Below are 24,070 nucleotides of genomic sequence, written 5' to 3'. Positions count from 1 at the left end.
CATAAACTTCTCCGTTTTACTATAACTCGTTGTGACCTATCTCTCAACCATGATTCTATCCAGTTTAAAAAGTTGCACCCAACTTCATGTAAAAATGCTTCCAGAGTTTACCATGTTGGATGTTTTTACCTTTTCCCCAAAGCTTTAGTCACATGATCATAGAAGCAAAGGAGGTTAATTACACTTGCTTTCCCCTTCCCGAACCCATGCTGATTTTCCAACAATATTTTATTCTCATCTATTCATTTTACTGATTGCCTTTTGATAATAATTTCCAAAGTTTTTGGGAGGGAACTCGTCAAGCTCACTGAATGATAATTCGACAGGTTTCTCTATTATCCTTTTGAAATATTGAAATCACATTAGCAAACTTCCAATTCCCTGGGACAATACTCTCAGCAACACTGCTCCTGTAAATCTGTTCAACTGGCCCCAACAATTGGTTAGCACCACATTCCCTAAGAACCCAAGAGGGTCCTCTGGTCCTGGTGCTTTGCTTGCACATACATTTTTTAGAAGTTTTAGTGCTTCCACATCTTCCATTTGAATATTTTTGAGAACTTTATCACCCCATGACACACCCATACCTTGAATATCACCTTCCCTATTAAAGTCTGATGGGAAAAAGTTATTAAAAGCACCACATATGCCTACATTGCTCTCTATTCTAGATCCTTACATTCAGACGAGTCCCCTTACATCAGTTTTTTCCAACTTTTTTGTCCCATTACTCCCTTCTTAAGAAATATTTTTCTCCCATTGCCTCCACCCAACGCAATCAAACCCATAGGATCCTATGTTATACCTGTAGCTTCTGCTGCCCCCCCCCCCTCCAGAACATTCCATCACCCATGTCAGGAATCACTGCCTTACATTCATTTTTAACTTAATTGAAAAATGATTGATTGAAATTATGCAAATTAATATGTATACCGGGTGCATGCACAGTCAAGTAGTAGTAGTAGGCCTATTTAGTCATGAACAGCATGAATAATCTGCATCATGATTGTGCAACACTTTTTGAGTTGCTGTTCCCTAAAGATGTTCGGAAGCATTGCATGTTTAAGACCTGCTCAGTCCTTATCCGAACCTTTTTGATGATTTTTGTCTCACCACTGTCATTTTCTGCATACGAGAGCTAATTAGACCGGGACCTACAATTTATTCCGAACAGCAGCCTTGATTTTATACTCATTGAGAAGTCGGTGCGCTAACTCCTTGATGGAGGACTCCCTGCGGTAGCAATTTTTTCTGATGTCATGTTGCCGTTTCTGTTGTACCCCTGTGGCAGGAAAGTTTTCTGACAAGGATGAACCAGGTATCAAACTCGTGATACCTCTAAACATCCTTTGGCACTTTAGGCAAGTTTCTTATCGACCTGGGCTACCACACCCAACCTTTTTTTGAGACAGAGATACAACAAGAATGGTGCCAAATAACTACACAGCACATACCTATTGAAGGAAGTCGCTACACACCGGTTAGTGCCTCTACTTCTGTGAGAGACCTAAAAAATACAAGTGATTTATAATTACTTGTAACTATGTGCTGTGGTGCATTAAAAATGATCGAAATGCTGCTAATTTGTTCAATCACGTCAGATATTCGAAATGTTTCTTAGCTATGACCCAAGTAAACGAGATAAATATTTAGTTTTTGAGATTTGGAAAATGAGTGGTGCAGAAAGGGTATTTATAATGGGATATTAGGTGTATCTTTGACTCATCTCTGAAGCCTCTGCAGCTCATAGGTTAAGAATCCTTCTGTCGTACACTATGATATGAATTATCCAAAATAATTATCTGAAATCTACTGTTTTAAAGATTTACTAATTTTTTCCCCTTATATTCAGATGAATACTCCGCTGAAGCATGGAACAGTGGATGGGATGATGATTTCACAAATGCCAAATCTCCTGATACAAGCATCACAAAGACGGAGAACAATACTTGGTTGCAAGAATGCATCATCTCTCTGTCCCCAGCTCTAGATGTCCTTGCCTTTGCACATATTCAGCATGTTGCTTTCTTGACATGTTTGTATACATTTCATTCCAGCTTTTATTCTTACATTTTCTTTTTTCCCTCTATGATTAAGTGAAGCTGGTTTTTTTTAACCATCTCTGCTGGAAAAATATATTTGTAATGAATTTCTAAAATGTGATTATGTTTCAAATTTAAAACATCAAATTAACAGAATCTTTGTGTGCTTATACATCAACACAAACCTAGCAAAATACCTGAGCATCTGTGTATGTTTTGGCCCTACTTATTGTGGGTGTTGACAAATCAGAGGTACCAGGTTGCCGTGTCGACTAAAAAATTGGTATTGGTGCCAAAATTTTTCCTGTACATGATTGCTAAATTGAAGTCTGTGAATCACAAAATTTTCTGATTCCATGATAGTGTGTCTTTCAACATAGGAAAAGAATATAAAGTCTTGGAAAAGTAAAAAAACACATTATTTAGGACCAAGAAAACATATTTTTTGGATATTATGCCAATGTGAACTGAGAAAGAAAAGTCATCTGGTCTCCGCTAGGACTTGAACCCAAGTCTTTTGCAACTGGATAAGCATGCTACCATCTACACCACTAGAGACAGGTCCCTGCCTACCTTATTTCACACACTTCTTTCAGAGTTCACCTTGGCATAATATCCAGAGAATATATGTTTCCTTGATATATTGGACTGAGAAAAAGCTGTCTATATCTCTCTCTCTTGTCCCACCTGGGGGCTATTTCCTGAAGTTAAGAAAGGCTACGGTAATGCCTCTACTTCAGCACCTCATGCCGCAATGCATGAAATAAGGACGGCAGAGAGTTTTGTCTCCATTGGTGTAGATGGTACCATGCTTGTCTGGTTTGCAAGAGGGCTTTTGTCAAGCCCCGGCAGAGACCAGATGATTTTTCTAGTTCAGCTTAGCATAATATTCAGAAAATGTCTGTTTTCTTTTATGCTGAGAAAAAGGCTATCTATCTCTTCCATTCCATTATTTAAGACTGCTTTTTTCTGAGATTAAAATCATTCTTGGGGCTCATAAGAAATTTGGCTGGCACGTAATTTTTTTTTCGATTTGTCAAGCCTTGACTTATTAATTAAAAATCCACCATTTTGTGTCTAGTCACAATTTTTTAACCATACAATAAGCTTCATTTCATTTGGTACTTATCGGTTACATTCATTCCTAATTTTTGATTTCTTTTTGTCGACTGAAGGAAGTGTTGTTTTAAGATGTAAAATTTCCTATCCCATTGGGAGTGGGGGTTTACACATTTTGTACTCTGTTTAACCTGTAAGCAGTATGATTTTGTTTACACTGTACATTTCACAAATATTGAAGAAAAGAAAGACTTTGAACAATGACCTATTACCTGTACACTCTCCCCCCAAAAGGTCAACAATGTAAAACATCGAGTCAACTCAGGTTAGCATATTTTTAGAGCTTTTTAATATTTCATGATGCAAATTATTAACCCCATGTATATTGATTATTCATTGGGAGTTCAATAATGTAAATTTATGTTTAGGCCTGCTGTTTAACAATGTGAATTCATTGGGGTGGGGCACTTTCTAAGACCACTGAAGCAAACCTGTGAATACAATAGATTAGTATCTAAAATATAGTGCATACACTAATTATTATTTGTTGAATTATTATTATATTCAAATTGGTTCAGGAGTAATTGGTATAATTATGTGTAATCTATGTATTAAAATGTGATGAAAGATATGTGTTTTTTTTTCCAGCCAAGTGGGATGTTAGTGAAGAGAGCAATGTAAAACTCAAATTTGTGTCCACATTCGAAGGAAAACTTTCAGTCGAAAAGTAAGCTTTGCAGTTATACTAGTTTCATATTTGTTATATACAATCAGCAGTTATTATTTAGAATTGTGCAAGTATTCCTTTGGATGTTTCTACCTAGTTTAAATTTTTAGTTTCAAATTAATGAGTAAAAATAAAATTGGGTTATAACAGGGGTGTGCAACCTATACAGTACAAAGGCTAGATATGCGAGATGATTACAGTTTAAGTGCCACAAATAGTATATTTAGCGGGTTCTGTGGATTGATACCTTTTTAGACTTACATCTTTCGCAGGCAGGATTGAACTCTTATGCAGGCTACACGTTATGCACTGTTGGTTTATAGCTTCATTGACTTTCACTATTGCTAATTTGGAGAGAGAAAAAAACAGTAGTCGCTCGTTACTCAACGCCTCTCTTTTAATAGGTGTACAAGTATAACAAGATATTACAAGATTGATTTCTCTGCAGATCTTATTACTTTTGTTGCTTTATGGTTTATGGAATTGGTTTTTTGTGTATGTTCATGTGTGAATCTTGTTATATATCTTAATTTCTCATTTCTAGGAATGAAACTATCACTAGTCTAATAGCTATACCACTGGCATCTCAAAAGAGGTTAGTCTGTGGGTATATATTTACACATTTATTATCTTCATGTTTTGTTGAAGTCTGCTGCATAAATTGCTAGAAAATTAATAACATTGGTTGGAGGTGGTGATAGCCTATCCTGAATATAAATCTCATTTCAGGAGCTTACAGGGTGGTCCAGATTGGACATGCATTGTTGCTGGTTTCTCATCAGGATATGTCAGAATGTATACAGAAGTAAGCCAGCCTTATTCACATGAGGAAAATATACAGTACCCCCAACTTTTAATCGAACTATGGTGATATCTTGGGTTCTATTTATTGTAAAAAAAAAAAGAAAGAAAAGAAAAGTATCATTCTTCTTCATTTAAGATCTTCCATAAGTGTATTAAGTTCATTTTTTTTAAGGAGGCATCTAGATGTTAAAACTAGATCCTACTTTTGAACGCTAGTAGCAACCCCATTTTTTCCTTCCATATCTGGATTCAGTATCTCAAGAAACCCAGAAATACCAAATTTCATCAATTTTGAATGAACAGTTAGTGAAATATAAATTATTGAAAAACTAATGTTGTAATGTTAAACCGAAGCATCTTATTTTTGAGCATAATTGCTGGAATAATATAGATATCTCATTACTTTTTATTTTAAATGATAGATTCTAATGGGCCAAACATAATTTTATTCTCATTTTGAATTTGGCTTTTTTTAAAATATGAGTTATGAATTATTTAAACATATTTAAAAAAATTATGAATAGAAGCATCCATTAATTTTTACTTTATTTGAATCAGCATAGTCGAAAACCCAACAGAATCAATTTTCTTTCCAATCTGACCTCTATTTCGCGAGATATGAGCGATTATATGAAAATGACCACTTTTAGGGACCGTATACTAGACATAAATTTGAAACTCATTGAAAAATTTCTCTCGTGAAAAATTATGCAAAGATTTTTAAATATGAAGATCATAACTTTACTGAAATTGGCAATTATTGTTTTAAGTATATAGTGATACGATAATTAAGTTATCCATCCAGTGTTTTTAACTTTTTTTTAAGTATTCGAGTAAACAAATAAACAACAAAATTTTGCAATTTTTCACTATTCCAGAAATTTGTTTTATTCCTTAGACAACATTCATAAGCTGAAATGGTAAATATAATAATTTGCAAAGAATTCACAAATTAATACTATACAATTATATTGATGTTAATATTTATGGAGATAATAATAAATAACGGTTCTCCCAATAGCATAAATTATCATAGTGTGTGCCAAGTTTAGGGTAGTGGCTCTTGGTGGAGTCGTCTCTGCTAAAACTATGGCATTTCGTTTCATTCGTATTTTTGTTAGCATTATTAAAAATTGGAGAATTGCAAAATGAAACAAAGTTATAAAATAGTGCAATGTTTCACAGAAAATTCTTATTTTCCTAAATTGATGAAATTTTCGTCACAAACAATTGCTTTGTGGCACATCGTTTGAAATAATTATGGTAAAAATATTCGTTCAATCACAAATATAAAGTCACTAAAATGAAGAGTAATAAAAAAGTTTGTTTTTTCACCTCCATAAAATAAAAACTATTTATTTTTTAACAGCACTAAATCCAAACACTCGCGTAGCATATGGACTGTTTATCGTTCGAAACTTGTTTGGTGTGTGTTTTTCCCCCTGCAATCAACCTTTAAAAATTCAGTTTCTCGATGTTTAGAATATCCCCAAACACATTTCCACTCATTTTTCTCTCACTTTTAAGTTTGGACAATAATAAATTTGTAGATGACCCCTCATCAAGACGAGTTGCACATAGTCGGGTAGAAAATCACAAACCATAATTTTTGGTGAAAACCGCTTCATTCTACAACTTTTTAGAAACCAAGATATCGCCATTGTTTGGTTAAAAGTTGTGGGTACTGTACATATATAATCATTGCATTAGAAACAGACTTTTTAATATTGATTCTTTGTAGATTTTATTGCTTATCACAATCAAGATGGTATCTAATATTTTGTTATACAGTGATTGCTCACTCATGCGTGGGTGCAAGGGAACAAGGGAAAAAAATACCTATAAGTAAGATAAGTGTATAAGTGAAATTAAAGAAAAATGTACTTGAAAAATATATAACATGAAGATTGATTGATAACACAAGTATGAAAGTGAAATATAAGTAAATGAAAGTAAATATTGGCTTCGTTCTTGAAACATAGGAAAATAATATTTATTCATCATAATATATATGTCCTGTAAATATATAATTACCTTGTAATATATTTATCTGGTAATATAATTACCTCATAATGTGTTTATCTGGTAATATAATCACCTTGTTACATTTGTAATTTTTTTTAAGTAACTAAAAATCAAAGACTATTTTTGTTGTCTATCCCAGAAAACGAGCTAGCTCATAAGGTTGGGAAAAGGCTGCATCACAGGGGTGGAAAATCTGCTACAATTTCCGACCGTTTGCTACATTTTGCTACAAAATGCAGAAACTCTTCACTTTCGCACTATCTTGTGCCAAAACAAAATTATCCCTTAAGAAACTTTGAAGTTGCATCACAATAGAAGTGGACTTTTCGATAACATCATTTGTCCTCCCTGCTATTTTATTTATTTTGGCCACATATAGGGTTAGCTTGAGGCCCACCTCCCGAGGATTCGGCACCCAGGCTTCTGACAAGGTATAAAATGGGATCAAACTATGCAAATCGCCACTCATCCACAGAACAACGAAAAAAAACCTTCAATCGCTGTTTCCAGCTATTTGATTTATGCATTCCTTACATTAATTATCTTTTAATTTGCATCAATTTTCCCTGACTGGCTGTTGTTGATAAAATATTCATGTATCCTTTAACAGAACAGAAAAGTTTGCAAAAGAACCTATTATTGCACTGGAAAAACAGCAATGACGAATCCATCTTCACCATCAGGAGTTACGATGCAAAAGCTGTCGGTAAATTCAGGGTGTCTACGATTATGGAAAAGTGACGAAATCTCACAAAATTAATGAAATGAGAAAAAGGTCTCGAAATAAGTGAAAAATGATTTGTTGATACTACGGAGAATGTAAAAATACAAATATCAAAGAAGTGTCTCAAAATTTTTTATTAAAAAAATAAATTATTTCTTCTAGAGGAAGTCTCTATGTATTTTGTGCCTTGAGGTGGGGCACCCCCTTCTTTTGAGCTGAGATAACACTGTTTTTTAAAGTAAAAAGTAATCCTGTGTATGCTACTACATACATGTATATAAAAACTGTTTATTTAATTTACTGCCAAAATTTTAAAGTGCTACAAAACTAATATATAAATGCTGCTACAAAAATAATTTTTCCAGTTACAAGAATCAAATTTTCATTTTCCATCTATATCATTAGTTTTTGAAGTCGTAATATTTCTGTAATTCTTGTCACTCAGTTATCATCAAACTTCCATTCATTCATTTTGAATGAAACTGATAACTCCTTTCTGTTTTACTCTCTTCTGAAACATAGCGAAGCTAAAGAGGCTGGAATGATTGGTGCTAATTCGACATGCAGTTTCTAGCAAAAACGAAAATGTGCCACCTTTCTAAAACACTTGCAGCAAAAAAAATAACATAGTAAGCCATAATAGCTGCTTCACCAAAAACAAAAATTCTTTTTAGACTCTTTGTAGAAGCCTTTTTGAAGGAAGAAAAGCACAGTAATAAAAATTTTCTGTCGCAAAATGAGTTACACAAATGAAAAGGTCATATAAATGAAAGTTGTATAAATAAGAAAGATCATTCTTTTACATCCTTGGCCGAGAGTGCAGAAAGTCATCTAATAACTGAGAGAAAATTATGAATGAGAGATTACTGTAATTATTCTAGTTAGTCTTCGATACTGAATAGTGAGTTTTTTTTCTTCAGAAAGCAGAGTTGTTGGTGTCACAGCTATTACATGAAGAACCTGTGTGTCATTTGAAGTGCCTCACCCATTCTACACATCATTTTGCAAATTATGCAGACCAGGTAATAAACTTTTGTGTGATTATTGCTGATGTTTTTTGAAATAAAGTTTTTTAAAATGTTGAAAAATATAGAATATAGCCAAAATTTCATGACCCAGAGACTGCTCAAAAATGTTTAAAAAAATCCTATTATTTGTTTATATTTTAGCCAGAAGAAATGGTTATAGTTTACGCTTCGGTAGTTGTCACCATTGATGGCTTTGGATTATTTCAAGTGCTTCGTGGTTGTCGTAATCGCTTGGCTCGTAGTAAGTATATATTTATTATTTATAAAGGCCACACAACAGACAAAATGCCCAATGAGGTGACTGAAAAAAAGATACACATAATAATATGGATGTCATATTTCTAAAATACAGCAACGTAATTAAAAGTGCATAGTACATTATAATAAACTGCCATAAAAAATGTTTAATCTTGCAGTACGCGCAATATCTCTAAATGAACCTAATCCTTTTGCCTTGTGTGCGGTAGTTTTTTTTGTTATTTTTTCAAAATACTGTCATACTTGCTTACAGCAATTATTGTGGTCTTTGCTTTTGAATTTGTACTTTTTCGAAGGCTTGACAATTCTTTATACATTTATATATATATACACACACGCGCGCATTGAGTTTATTCTCAGTGAAAGTATATTTTTGCCCACAGCAACAGCTGGTAGACAAGAAATATCAGAGCCACCGTTATTATCTTACAAGAAATGGGGATTTCAAGAACATGACAAGTTTGTTGACTGTGAAGCTGCAGGTACGCAAAATTCAAAACTATTTTTCAATTTTGAAAATATTCTTGCATGAAGATTTTGATATTTTTCTTCTCTTCCTCCATCCTGTTCAGATACACAGTCAATTTATGATAAGTCAAACTCAGATAGCTTGAATATCATTTTAAGTTGAAGCTTTCACTCAGCCCAGAACTTTTTCCATATTTTAGTGTTAAAATTTCTTCCTAACTTGAGGTTTTCTTTCTTTAAGTTGAAGTTTTTGGGAATGAGAAAAATTTAAAATATAACATTTAGCAATGTAATTTTTACCATTTAGAAATAGAATTTACCATTTAGAAATAGAATTTACCATTTAGAAATAGAATTTACCATTTAGCAATGTAATTTACCATTTAGAAATAGAATTTAGCAATAGAATTCAGCATTTAGTAGATTTATTTATCTGCTTGTGCAAAAAGTGTATGACTTTCTGATGAAAGGAGGACAAAACAGAGAGAGAGAGCTGGACAAAATCATGGAATATTTTGATAGAAAATAATCTTGTTTACACTTTTTAATTTGTTTCATTTTTTTGTATGAGTATCATGTCTGCATCTGTTTCCATAATATAGTATGCATGACTAGTTTATTTCTAAATATTCTCATTCAATAATTAAATATGATTATAAATCAGACTAATCTTTTCGAATTTCTCCATATCCAGTAACTCAACATGTTTTGGTAATACAATATTCATTAATTATTTGCCTGTTATTTTAATAAATCTTTCTTTTTTCCCCACTCTGAAATCGGAATTTCCAATAAGTCAAACTAACGGTAACTCTAAGTTTTTCATCAGTCGCTGCATATTTGACTTATTGAGATTTGACTGTGTACAGTGATATTGCAGCTAACAAAGATAATTCATTCCGGAATCATATCCATTAGTTTGGAAACGATTTTCCATAGTTTTTTTTATGGAAAATTGTTTAATTCGTTTCAGTAATGGCCCAAAATTTGAAGATAAGTTTCATAAAATACTATTAACCACTTTGAAAAATAGAAATAGTGAATAAAGGCTGAGATAAAAAACTTCACAATAGGATGAAAGAGCATTTAAAGGAAGATGAAAAACATAAAATATTTTTTATTTTACACTATGTAGTCAGGTTCGTGAGTGAAAAAAAAAGGTGTGTGAGATAGTGTGATATTTGATATAGTCAGCTCATTTCTCTCTCTTACACACATATGCTGATAGAAAAGCTGTTCAGACAGTTCAGTTTGGTATTAAGAGAATCACTATATCCACTGAAATAATTCAATTCTGAGGATTTAAAAATTTTTTTAATGCATTTTCTCTTAGCTTAATCATTTATTTCACATAAATTTGCTCAAAATCTTTCTGAAGAGAAAAGTGGTGTATCAAAGCAAAGCAATTCCAAGGTCGAAATAAATTAATCGTGCTCAAGTAACAGTTAGTCATTGAATTCTCTCGTTTTGATTAGCACGAAAATTTAGCCCATGACATGGCTTTTTCATGTTAGTGCATGTATCCATATCAACTAAAATTTTCATTAGCAGAATCAGTAAATTTGAATCCCATTATAATGAACTCCAAGGGACTGGGGAAATCACTTTGTTATAAAGGAATTTCAGGTTTTCACATTGTTCATATCTAAACTTATCTGGGGATTAGAAAAGTGACCATTAAAACGAGATTTTCACTATAACAGTATTTGTTAAAACAGGATTCGACTGTATTTGCCAAATTGGTATTCATTAGCTGAGGCAGAAAAATATCGAAAAAAAAATTTGTAAGCGCGACATTCCTTTGCTGAGGTATCAGTGTACTGACACTTTCTTATAATGTGTGTAAGTGGTCATGTAATAGGTTTTTAGCTATAACTTTGTATAAATGTAACAAGAAATGTGTAAAATGATCCATAATTGTGTGCAGAAAGTATCAAAAAAAATTTTCTTTGCATAAAATTTGAGGTATAGTTTCATGATTCTGTTGGATTCCAGTCGTAGGATATGAACCCTGGCAAATTTTTATGATCTGTAGATGTATTATCTGTAAATTATGATAATTTCTCTTAGAAATTAATATATAGAGATTATTAATTTTTGAATACATCGTCAAGTTTCCGCACCAGACCAGGCATTCTATATAAGGTGCATAGTGTGTGTATTCAGTTCAAAGCTTGTATTTTGTGTTGGTGACGCAGTGAAACCCATTGTTGAGAATATTCGTATTTCTGGACTCTTAAGAATCTATTAAATTGACTGATGTCAGACTTTCCCCTGAATTTTGGTATCAATTTGGTTTTACAAACTATGTTCAGATAGTTATAGCTTTATGCTTGATTTTGCTATCACAAATCTTGATTTATTAAAAATGTTCACATAGTTTAGATGAGTTTAGTGAAAAAAAATATTTTTTTGGAACGATCAGAAAACATTATTTATATTTCGTATTGAGTTTATAATTAAATTAGAGCAATCAGCAAAATGCTTAGTTTTCATTACCATTAATAAAATTCTGGGCAAAACGCATTGGCTATAGTTAAAAACCATTATTTTATTCTGGTTCAGCAACTTATATAAATAGATAGCAGTCTTTTGAATGTTTTTCATGATTCTTATCGAACCTCATTTTTTCCGGCATGCCGGAAATGGACCAGACTTCAAAAGCTGGTGTCCCCAAGTTATGTTGCATGCCAGCTAATGTGGGGGAATATTATAAATATATAGTTCAATTAAAATTAAATTTTTCATACTTTGAATTGAAATGTTAAAAAGTTCTTATATCTTGTAGTTGAAATTAGTTTTATTTTTCTAGGAACTGTTACAGTCTCAACTTTTGACCATCTGGTGACAGAATCCATAAGGAAGGGATATTATGGATCAGCAAAAGCCAATGCGCCATCCTGTAGCTTACTTGTAACTAGTGGCTGCAATCCATATGTTGGTTTCTTTCATGCAGTTGAGGTAGTGTCTAATTAAGTCTATATTTATGGAAGTATCATTTAACCAAAGTAACTTTAAAATTGCTTTGGTTAAATGATTCATTATAAAGTGGAATTTATTTCTGTACCGTCAGACATTTATTGTGAGTAAGGAAGCACAATTAGAAATCCCAATTCAAATTCCATTATAAGACATATTCCCCTACTCACCCCAATGCATAAAAATAGTATTTTTAAATCATTGAAAAAATTTTCTGGTGTCTCTGGCTGTTATTAATCAGTTAATCACTATGATTTTCATTCCTATGACCTTTAAAGCAGAATATGCTGAAATCTGCGACGTTAGAATTAGTGCTACTGCAGAACAATCTGGAAGAATTTTAAGAAAAAGTGCAGAAAATGCCATTGTGGGGGGGGGGGGATTTTTACCACAGAACATTTCCAGTCAGCTGAAAGATTTATTTTATGCTTGGATATATTCAATAGTAACAAACAGAATCACTGCTTCGGGAGGTGCATATCAAACAAATATATGAAAACTAGATAATGTATGCAGCAAAATGAGATCCCAAATAACAAACATCGCAATACAACAATGTCATGAGCTAACTATAAGACAAAACTACATTTATAGGTTATAAAATATTCATTTTTGAACTATAACTGGTTAGAAAAGAAAAAAAATAGAGGTTCATATATATATATATATATATATAAATTTAATAGTTTATATCAAGTGCCAAAAACTAATAAAACATTATTCCAAAAGAGTTATATAGATACACTAATACACTACTTCAAAAATAATGAATCTATATCATACAATCAATCATACAAATAATAATATCTTTATATTTTCTATAAACACCAGTCTAGAATCTATATTATAACAATAATACAACAAAACAATATAACAACTCATTTGCATGTATATCTTCCTTGTTTCAGTATTACAAAAATTTAAAAAATATTTATACTGTATATAAAACAATAACCGACCTCTACAATCTACAATAATCTGGCTGTTACTGAACTAATATCACTAAGTAACCCTTACAGACCTGCTGGACGGACATTCAAGTCCCTTGAAGTCGATAGTGTGTGTGTATTATATGTTTGTATGTGTACAAAAAGAAAAAAAAAATCATCCAATTAGGATAGATTTTGAGCAAGTATTTTCCAATATCTTTTTGTTTGTAAAATACAAGAAATTCCACAGAAGTTAAATTTCATTCTGGATAAGTATGATGTTTAAGCTTCTGGGGTGCTTTCATTGAAAAATTATTTTGTTTTTAAATTGCGGCTCTTCTGCCATGTGGACATTGTGGAGGATCCAGGTCAGGTTCCAACTGCACCGATAGCATAGTGGTGGTCGGCCAAAGTTTTTTTTTCTGTAGTTTTCTCAGACTTCAAGACTTGTGAATATGAGCCTATCTTTTATTTAAAAATTCTCCCCACAGAAACAGTTAGGCTTACAACATTAAAAAATTCACTTGCAACACACAAGCAAACTAACCTACCAAGCTGTTTACTTCCAAATTGTGTAGGCAGATGCCTTAAAAATAGAACAGGTATTACTCAGAAACAAGATACAGAATACATACTAGTACATGGCACATTCCTTCATGCAGCAATTCTTTAGAAGTTCTTTAGAGAGAGAGAATATATTATATATATTATATTGTGGCGTCGCGGCCGACACGTGTGGGAAAAGAAAGGCACAACCCAGATTAGTGATTGATGTACACGCTCGAAGCACCATAGTGTGATTGTTCGAGTTATCACTCAGCTCATTTCTAGTCCTGTACATAATATGCTGTGTAAATAAAGTCTGTCCCTTTGTGTAAGATAAAATGTATATCTGTCTTGAATGAATTTAACTCTAGTAATACTCCCAAAAATATTAATATTACATTTGCAAGGTGCCTGTGCTGTTTAGTAGTAGCAGTTCTTATGACATGAAATATTTCAAACCTATTCTAGATGTGTTAACAGACTCTATTATTATTAGAACGACTAGTCTAGGTATAAAGTCTATATAAGAAACAACAATGCTTCACATGTGGATTCCTAAAAGTTTTCCATTGTAATGTGCTACACTAAATCTCCCCCCCCCCCCATAGCATAATAGGTTACTTTATGCTGGTAAGTTAGGAGTCACTATTTATTTAATCTCTGGATTGCAAACAACAATATCTTCTTGATTATAATGTCATATACCATGCTATTTTGAAGTGTGATACCGCGACTAACGAATGCCTCCGCTCACAAATCTTTTAGGTAATAAAAATCTTTTTGACATTCTTCTGCCTTGGCTAACAGAGATATAATACAGATTCAGCTAATGAAAATTTTTTTTGATATGGATGCATGCACTAACAGAAAAAAAACCACTCCATGAGCTAAATTTTCATGCTAATCAAAATGAATCCAATCAGTAACTGTTCCTTGAGCAAGATTGATTTCCAGATTTTGAGTCATTTCATGTGAAATGAATGATTAAGCTAAGAGAAAATGCGCTTGAAAAAACCCTCTCAGACTTGAATGGTTTCAGTGGATATAGTAAGACTCCGAATACCAAACTGAACAGTCTGGATATTCTAGGAAGTTATCTTTTCATCTGCATGTGTGTGAGAGAGAGAGAAATGAGCTGACCATAGTGCACTGTCTAACACTTTTTTGTCTCTATGGCTTATGAATAGACCCCGGATTATATGCATGTGCATGTTTTGGCCTTTTTCAGCATTAATGAATATAAATGCATAAAATCAAATAATTTTCAGAATAAGTGCACATTTTTGAAGGCATATTTTATCACTTTTTTAGTGCATATAATTCTGCTCTACTTATGAACTTGACTACATAGCATACATAGTGTAAAAAAATATGTTCGGTTCATCTCATTTTCCTTTAAATTCTCCTTCATTTAATTGTGAAGTTGTTTATCTTTGCTTTGGCCAGTATTTTTATTTTTTACAGTACTTCTTAGTATTATATCTTCATATTTTGGATCGTTTCTGGAAAGAATTGAACAGTTTATTACAGAAACTGGTGGAAAATTGGGTTTCGGCTAACGAATGTGATTCTGAAACAAATTATCTTTGTTAGCCAAAGTATCACTGCACAAATATTTGATACATAACTCATGAGTCTGTTTCTTCATCATGATCTTCATAAGTTTTTTTCAAGTGAACAGTAGAACATAACTTTTTTTTTAATTATTTGACAGGGAAGCAGTCCATTACTGTTGGCTGATGTTGTTCATGCTGTGGCATCCAAACTTATGAGCTTCATAACGAATGCTAATGCAGGGTGAGAATTATGCTATAAATGTAAATGGTTGAGTTACACAAATGTGACTACTGACAGTTTTTCCACACCAGTACTGAATAGCCAATGAAATAAGGCATGTATCATAAGCTCATTGGTGGATATATAAAGTGTATTGTGGGCATTTTGGAGAAATATCACTCATTTCTGTCATAAATAAAAAAAATTTCATCAAGCTTATAGAAAGGTGTAGTAATTAGTTCTTGGATCAAGGGTGGCAGTATTTTAGAAACTACACACACAGTTTGAGGTGTTCACTTGCTGCCAAGCTTACAGAGTATTCAGAATAGAGAAATAGTACTGCCAGAAATAAGCGATATGGAAACAGGGGAAACACCATGTGTCTTGGATGTGAGAGGCAAACACCGCCTGCACCAATGCTTTTGAGACAGTTGACACAACTTACAAGTGAATTGAATTTGCTGATGTGTTTGAAATGTCAATTCAGTCATCCCTCTGGCTTGTGAGGCTCTTGCAGAAGACTGATGGTGACAGGGTCTCTCTCTATGCCAAATTCATTGCCAGATGATTCTGAAATTTGCACTACAGTACCTGCATGAGATCTCTAGCGATTGGTAAAGTGTCATCTTCTCCAATGGATCACATTTTTGGTTTCATTGAACAGATGAAACAGCTATAAGACACATTGCAGTCTGCTTGGCTTTGTATCCCTGTAAACACCTTCCAGAACCTTGTTGAGCCATTTTCAGCCCATCTGCATGTTGTCTGTGATGTACATGAAAGTTGCCCTGAAAAAATATAATGAAAATAGCTGCTGGTCACATTAGTTTGACTGCTAGTCACACTCATGTAGCACATTAGTGTATTATAGTACTATGTCATTTTTAAAGTCATTTCATTATTGCTTATGAGTTATAGTATAATATTTTAATTGAAATTAATGTTAGAATGTTAATTATTTGGTGCGGTGGCCCAGGTTAATAAGACACTTACCTATATACAGAAAAGATGGATTCAGAAAAAATACAGAAAAGTGATTCAGAAAAGATGGGAAAAACTTTAAGAGATGATAGTACATACCAATACAAACAATTGTCATCCAAGAATGCATGGTCTAACATGAAATGCAAACGCGCTAGCGCGTTTTGAGACGGCTGCTCCGCAAACATTAAAACAGCATTCCTGTTGAAATTTACCAGAAGAAAAAGAACACCATGCATGCAAATTCAACCTGGGGAAGAAGAAGAAACTGTATGCAAATCCGCAGACCGGGAAGCAAGAAAGGATACTGTTTCGCACAACTGCAGATGCTAGTGCACAAATGTTTTTGGATTTGGAAATTGCCTGTGGGGAAAACGCTCACTGTACATTTGTGCTGCCTCTGTGGTACATTTTTTTGCAGCTTCGTAAAAAATGTATGTCTTTTTTTTCAATATTACTAAAGTGTGCCATTATCCCATACGTTATAACTGTTATAATGGTTGCATGCTGGAATAACTTCACAGAGATGGCATCCACGCCTTTTATTCACTGTGATGCAGATTGACCATACATTTGCATGCATGGTGTTCTTTTTCTCCCAATAAATTTCAACAGGAATGACATTTTAACATTTGCAGAGCAGCCATTTCGAAACGTGCTAGCATGTTTGCGTTTCATGTTAGACCATGCATTCTTTGATGGCAATTGTTTGTATTTGTGTGAACGTTTGTATTGGTGTGTAACCTCTTAAAGTTTTTCCCATCTTTGTGAATCACCCTGTATAAAGTACTAAAGGATGTCTAGAAGTGTCACAAGTTCAATATTCAATTTGTCATTAATAAGATTTACGGCAACAACATGTACCCACAGAAAAAGATTGCTACCACAGTAATCCCACCCCCAGGGGTAGGTCCCGTCTAATTAGTCAGTTAGCCCTTGTTTGCAGAAAATAGTCGTAGTGCAACAAAAATGATAAAATGAATCTTAATTTTTTCTTTTTTTCATGATGAAAAGTACATTACTAGTATTTTTTTTCCGGAAACATGCTCTTCATGCTTGATGTTTTTGGTTTTCAGTGGATTCATAGGTGGTCTGATAGGTCGAGGTGAACAAGCCCAAATAAAGGATAAGCCAAAAATTGAACCAGCAACTGCTCTTCCACTCAGGTATTTTGTGGGTGTTTGTAATCATTCAGTTTTTTTTTATCTGCCAAAGAAGATAAAATTCAGTCTCTTTTCTTTTTCAAATCACTAGTTATATTTCGGCTCAACTGAGCTAAGATATTTGTATTTTTTAACTTGGGCAGTGCTCTAAGTAAAGCATTGCCCCTTATTAATATTTTTTCCAATATAAATACTTTTGTTATTCTGCTGCATGGAAGAGGATAAAAATCTTAACTTCTGCTAATGGGAAAATAGACTCAGCAATTGGCAAAATCACTACAAGATGAGGAACTTAAAAATGATTTCAAAGCTTTTGTGATATTCAATTTTCATGCAATGATATAGAAAGCTGGAGGTGATTTCAGCAAAGATGTACTGTGCAGTAGCTAGAAAACGAATTCCAAGCCAAGGAAAGTATGCAGAAAATGTTTTATAGGGTCAAAAAGATGACATGATTGAAGAGGGAGCTGTATCAATTTGTCTTAACTCCCTTTCCTGGTGTGATTCATTTCACTGATCTTCATTATAAATGTGACACATCTTTTTTCGAAAAGAGGCTTCTTCTAATTGATAGAGCATAACCTTTAGCATTGACAAGCACATTTTGGTTTGAACAACCCATTTTTCTCTTACGAGTTGAATGGTGTGACTATCTCCGATGCAACTAGGGTCACAGATTTGGGAATTCCCATTGACGAGCAGCTTAGGTTTTCTGAACATTGTTCAGTGGTGGTCAAAAAATTGAATAAAAAAGTATTTTTGTGTTCTCCCAAAGTCATTCTTCCGCTTTTCCAAGGCTTAGTTCGTCCTGAACTGGGGTATGCTGTAAGGTTTTGGAGACCATACCTACGGAGAAACATAGACTTGGTTGAAGGGGTGCAGAGAAGAGCTGTGCATGTCCTTATTAGCACATGAGGCTTGAGTTATGAAGAGAGACTTTATTTTTTTGATATATTTACATTGGATGAACGCAGGTGTCAAGGATATGATCAAAGTGTTAAAAATTTTCAGTGGGATGGATAGGATGGACCATGACTTATTAATACACCGTCAATCGACCCAAAAACGAGTACAATAGTAGTTATAAATACAAAGCCACAGCAGGCAAAATGCTCAACGAGGTGGTTATGATCACAGTAGGTGTTCAAAATTTCACCCATTGACATTGATACATGCATGACATCTATGGCGCATGGATTGCTGAAAATACCCTTTATCTTTGAAAATGTTTGGCAATCCATGCAACGTAGATGTCATGCACGTAGTGCCAATGGGTAAAATTTTAAACACATCCTTTGATGCTTGTAACTATTATTGTACTCTTTTTTTTGGGTAATAAAGCACTTCACACTGCTTTCTGTATTGTTCTTACTGTGTCTTTATGTATCATTTGAGGGTGGCATTTCCGACCATGCTTTCCTATGTGATTATGATTCCTAACAATTATCTATCTTTCCTTCAAGTTTGTACATGGAGTTCCAGGACACCCTGTATGAAGTTATAAAAATTTTTTCATTTGACTTATACTGTATTACTTTCTGTTTTTTATTATTTTTACCTCTTTTTCTTCTAATTCTGTATATTTTCTCAGATTCGGTCTATATGACAAAAGAAGGAAAGGCCTTTCCATAGTTCTTTCACCAAACAAGTGTTTGGGAGCCATTTCTGATGCCTTTGGTAGAGTCATTCTCTTCGATGTCATGAAAGGTGTTGCTGTTCGGATGTGGAAAGGTATGTCCTCACTCTGTTTTGTCATGGTACATCAGAAGACAAAAATAATTGATAACATAGTGATTTTGCATTTAAATACATTTGAAATTTCAGTTTGCTGTAGTTACAATGTTTTCTTTTTCCTGTCGATTAGGATACAGAGATGCTCAGTGTGGCTGGGTTGATGTAGAAGATGACATACACAAAAAGGATGAAAACTCATCTGTTACTGATATCACAAAGAGGAAGAAAGTTCTATTTTTTGTGATATACGCTCCTCGACGGGGCATACTTGAGGTGATCATCTGTATTCATTTGGTATTTGTCATAAAAAGCAAATATGAAACTGAAGGAAATAATGTGTTTTTGAGGGATTTTTTTTCCTTTTATGGTATGAATCCTATTTAGTAGCAGATAATATTTCATGTGAAAAAAAGTGGGTTAAAATAAACGTGTCAAATTCTAGCCAATCTCCTTGTTAAAAAGTCTCGCCACAGAGAGCAACAGGCCTATAATGGTACAATTATTCAATCATTACACTTCACTCATGGTTAGAAAAATTGATGGCACTACACATAACAATCATTACACAGAAACAACTTGATGTTATGTCCACAACACGTACAGGCTCATTCCAAAATGTTATTTATTTATTTTATCACACAACCCAGTAGGCAAGATTAGTACATGTACCAATTTGTTAGAAGTTCCGCATAGGAATATGAACGAGGTGCATGTGTGGTTTAGTGTAGTCTTACCAGGTATAAATTCAATATCTATGTGCAGCAGAGACAGGTGTTGACTACCATGACCTTGTGTAGTCTAGATACATTTTATATCAATGTGCATTGGGTCAGTATATTTTTGAGTACAGTAAAACTTCAATTAACCGTCAGGGTTGTGACAGATAACAGAAATCTCTTAATACATTTATTTGTACAGTGACATGATTTCACTGTGGCTTTGGGATGAAAATGAAAATAAAATCTTTTAAAAGTGAATAATACATACATATTGTATTTAATTTTACAAAAGAATCAATATAAATTTTAATATAAGGTCAGCCCAGGCAGTGGCGAGATTCAAAATAGTGTCCTTTATGTTGCATCTCTTCCGGAATTCTTTGACAGTCATGGCATCATCAGATGAAAGCAAGCCTTCGATAAAAGATTTTCTGTAACATCACTTCTCATATTTTCACGCCCTGTTCCATAGGCTGGATGAGTGTATTTGTATTCGCTGGGAGAAAGAGGCATGTTATTTTGTCATCATCACTTTTGAGTTCACAAGAGGGGTGTGTCGGGGCATTACCCATTAACAGCAGTGCTTCTAGCCATAATATGAACTCTAACTTGAGGCACGAAAACATTGTGGAACCATTCTAAAAAAGAATGTTTGGCCCATCCAAGCCTTATCCAGCACACTCCTTATACGTTAGAGGTTCTATAGGAATAGTAACCTTGGAGTGTGTCTGGTTTTTCAGGTTCAGGTCCATCCAAGCCCTTCATTGGCATAATAGTTCACAGGCATGCTTTCATGTTTGAATTTTTGAAATAACATGGTTTTTTCGATTTACCAATTACATGCAGGGATAATCTTTGATTGCCAGTATCATTTGCACAGACCACAGCAATGATCTCTCTTTTTTGACCTCATAACCTGGGGCTGCTTTTTCTGTATTTGTTTAGATGATGACGGATAACAGAAACTGACAGTTAAACAAGTGACGGTTAATCGAAGTTTTACTGTATAAGCTATATATTTAAAAAATCTGTAGTTATTTCATATTTACAGATGTCCTTCATGCACAGAAGTAAGTTTTTATTATTTACTCTTCTCATTTTTTAAACCATTGCAATGATGGGTTTCGATGTGAGATATTCCTTGTATTATTTTTGATTGAAACTATTTTTAAAATAAAGTGTTACCAAGGTTGACATTTTTTCAAAAGCGTATAAAACTAGAGCCTGTTTTTTAGAGGTTGCTTACATTAATGTTAAATTTTATCTCATGCTCAGAGAATTCTCAATGCATGAAAAATTTCCCCTTTGTCACTTTTGAGTGCACCATCATATCTTATACTGATTGTTTTTCTTCAAACTAATGTCTAATTTTTTTAAAACTGATGATTCTTCTTCTAGGTTTGGTGTGCTCAGCAAGGACCACGAGTTGCTGCTTTTAATGTTGGTAAAACTGGCAGGTATATATCCTCTGTTTATATATTAAATTTTACTATTTCATCTTTTGATGGTTTTTTTGTTAAGCTTACACTTTCATTTTTTGACTGGAAAAAAAAAAGAATTTACATTCATTCAAAAACAGAAAAAGAGGAAGATGCTCTTCTGTTCTACTATGCTCTACTGCACATTTCGTACATATGAAGTTGTGATTTGCCAGTAAGACCTATTTGGATCCTTGGCAATTTTTTCTTCTCTCTGTATTTGTGTGTTCTTTAACTAATAAAATGTGGTGCTACTGTTATCAAAAAAAATATGTACCGATAATGTTTTTGGAAACATAAATTTCGTATTCTCATACATCCTATAACACTGCTGTTTTGAATTCTGAGCATCCATAGTGGTGACCAGTTCAAAGAAGAAAGTGAATGCAATCCCTTTATTTCATAGCTTGGATCAGAAGCACACATTTTTAATTTTTAGGTTTTTTTCCCATATACGTTTACCTTTTTTTAGATAGTTTAACTGATTTTATATTTTTTTCTTCAATACTTTTTTTTCATCTTGCATTAAAACAACTTATTTTAATTTATATGTCACGGAACATATGCTTTTTTTAGACTCCTATCTCCTGGTTACTCAATGGTTGGTGCAAATTTTTCTAATCCTGCTTTGGTAAAACATACTATGTCATCATGCTACTTTCTTGATATAGATGGTTATATGAAAAAGCTTGTAGTTCCATTTCATCTTACATTGAGGTAAATTTTTGTTTTAATGTTTTACTTTCTGTTCGCCTTCTGATCTGCATGAATTAAGTATTATGAATGGCAGTGAGAAAGAAAATAAATTTTTTATGGTTCGTCTTTCTTTTGCAAAGAAATTATCAAATTTTTCAGAAGGTGAATGTAGAGATAATTTGTAAGAAATCATTTATTATATACATGGGAAAGTTCATGTATGAAAAAGAAGTTTGTTTTTTTAAAACATAATTGCAAGTCAGTGCTAAGTCACTATTAAAAGCCTTGATCAGAGTGAATGATGTATGGACGTATAGCATAAAAGATTCAGGGACTTATATTTTTATGAGAAACTATGTATACAGTGTATCTAGCTAAGAAAGAGCAGCATTTCTTTTATAGCAGTGCATAATTTTTCAGAAATAAAAATTTATAAGGAAAAGTGTCAAAGGTTTTTATAAGCTTTGTTCTTTTATTTAGTGAAAGAAATAGCAAACGTGTGAGAGACCTTCATTTACTTAAGGAATTGAAGACATCATTGAAAAGTATATCTAAAAGTAAGAAGAGATTTTTCTGAATGTTTTAATATTTTTTAATCCTTTTTTCAATTCTGCAAACTATTTAGAAAATTGCGTGTCAGTGAATGACCTGTCTAGGTACACATTCTCTTGTGAGATTTTTTCTCTCTTTCTACTACAGTGTCAGATTTCTTAAGCTGTAAATATATTTGAACTCATCTAAGTTCAAACTGTTATCATACACAGTAAAACCTGTCTATAACGATACTGTAGGGACTTAGGAAAAATATTGTTATGAACAATATTAAAAATGAACTGTTATCATTGTAGACAGTTAGCATTTGCCCTATTTCCTATTAAATAGGAATTCTGCTGGGACCAAATAAAAAGTCATTGCAGACCATTTATCATTATAGACAGTATCTTTACACACAGGTTTCACTGTATCAGGAGTATCAGCATACAAGGTCATATGCAAGATGGACCTTTGGAGGAAGTACAAAAATTTTCTTCCAGAAAAATTTTGAGTTATTTACCTTCACAAAGCATTTTAATTAAGAAAAATAATTTAAATAGCATATAAAGGTATTTCATTCCAATATTTTTTTTACAAAAATATTTTCAAGTGTTAAAGAGGGACAAACCCCATTCGACCTCCATCTTGAGTATGCCTCTTAACATAAATATGGTTTATGTACTTGTTCATCATACAGGATGTTCAGAAATTTTTTAGAAAAAAAAAAGGGTGATATATATATATAATACTCATCAAGATGAGCAACATTTAAAATGGAATCTATGGTCGCAATTCACTCACACTTTCAAAAAGAACTGAATTTTGTCCATGTTGAAGTTTTTAAAAAAGAAAAAAAAAGTGACGTTCAAAAATGATGAGACAACATGACAACTGTGTGCAGATCAGTAAAAGATTCAAAGGAGATGCTCAAAGTGACTTGCAAGGGTGTCGTTGCAGAGTTCACAAATGAAAGACTGCCGCACCCTTTCATAGACCCCTGGCGCAAGCACATGTCAAATTTGTGGGGAAAAAATGTAGATTGTGTGACCACAGGTTCCATTGTAAATATTGTTCATCTTCACGAGTAATATTACCCATCCAATTTTTTTCTAATCAATTTACCTGTAGAATAGTTATCCTTTTAGTTACATTAGTAGTTACCTTAATAGTTACATTAGTAGTTACCTTAATAGTTACATTAGTAGTTATCTTAATAGTTACATTAGTAGTTACCTTAATAGTTATCCTTTTAGTTACATTAGTAGTTATCTAATAGTTACCCTGTATAATTCATAATCCTATTGTAATCAATTTTTGATTTGCTTATCAGCTATATATCAAAACTTTCTTTTAAATTTATCTAGATTATCTGACAGGCTATGGGTTAGAAAACTTTTCCT

At 33.1% G+C, this 24,070-nt stretch overlaps 1 protein-coding gene across 1 annotated transcript in view; it reads left to right on the top strand.

Annotated features, from left to right (window-relative positions):
- Positions 1-24,070, top strand: part of Rab3-GAP (Rab3 GTPase activating protein) — a 59,941-nt gene that overhangs the window by 4,167 nt on the left and 31,704 nt on the right. The window contains exons 2-16 of the mRNA XM_089245707.1: positions 1,853-2,035; positions 3,750-3,828; positions 4,373-4,423; positions 4,558-4,633; positions 8,302-8,403; positions 8,551-8,650; positions 9,051-9,149; positions 11,948-12,096; positions 15,304-15,386; positions 17,423-17,512; positions 19,101-19,240; positions 19,374-19,516; positions 21,361-21,419; positions 22,017-22,157; positions 22,617-22,693. Of these exons, the coding sequence (XP_089101833.1) occupies positions 1,853-2,035; positions 3,750-3,828; positions 4,373-4,423; positions 4,558-4,633; positions 8,302-8,403; positions 8,551-8,650; positions 9,051-9,149; positions 11,948-12,096; positions 15,304-15,386; positions 17,423-17,512; positions 19,101-19,240; positions 19,374-19,516; positions 21,361-21,419; positions 22,017-22,157; positions 22,617-22,693 (1,572 nt within the window). The remainder of the gene's footprint in view (positions 1-1,852; positions 2,036-3,749; positions 3,829-4,372; positions 4,424-4,557; positions 4,634-8,301; positions 8,404-8,550; positions 8,651-9,050; positions 9,150-11,947; positions 12,097-15,303; positions 15,387-17,422; positions 17,513-19,100; positions 19,241-19,373; positions 19,517-21,360; positions 21,420-22,016; positions 22,158-22,616; positions 22,694-24,070) is intronic.

Source organism: Pholcus phalangioides, unplaced genomic scaffold, assembly GCF_987345545.1.
Source record: "Pholcus phalangioides strain wild (caught in Gottingen) unplaced genomic scaffold, Ppha-v1.0 ptg000016l_1, whole genome shotgun sequence".
NCBI lineage: Eukaryota > Metazoa > Arthropoda > Arachnida > Araneae > Pholcidae > Pholcus > Pholcus phalangioides.
Note: the sequence above shows the minus strand (reverse complement) of the source record. Positions and strands in the feature narration are given on the sequence as shown.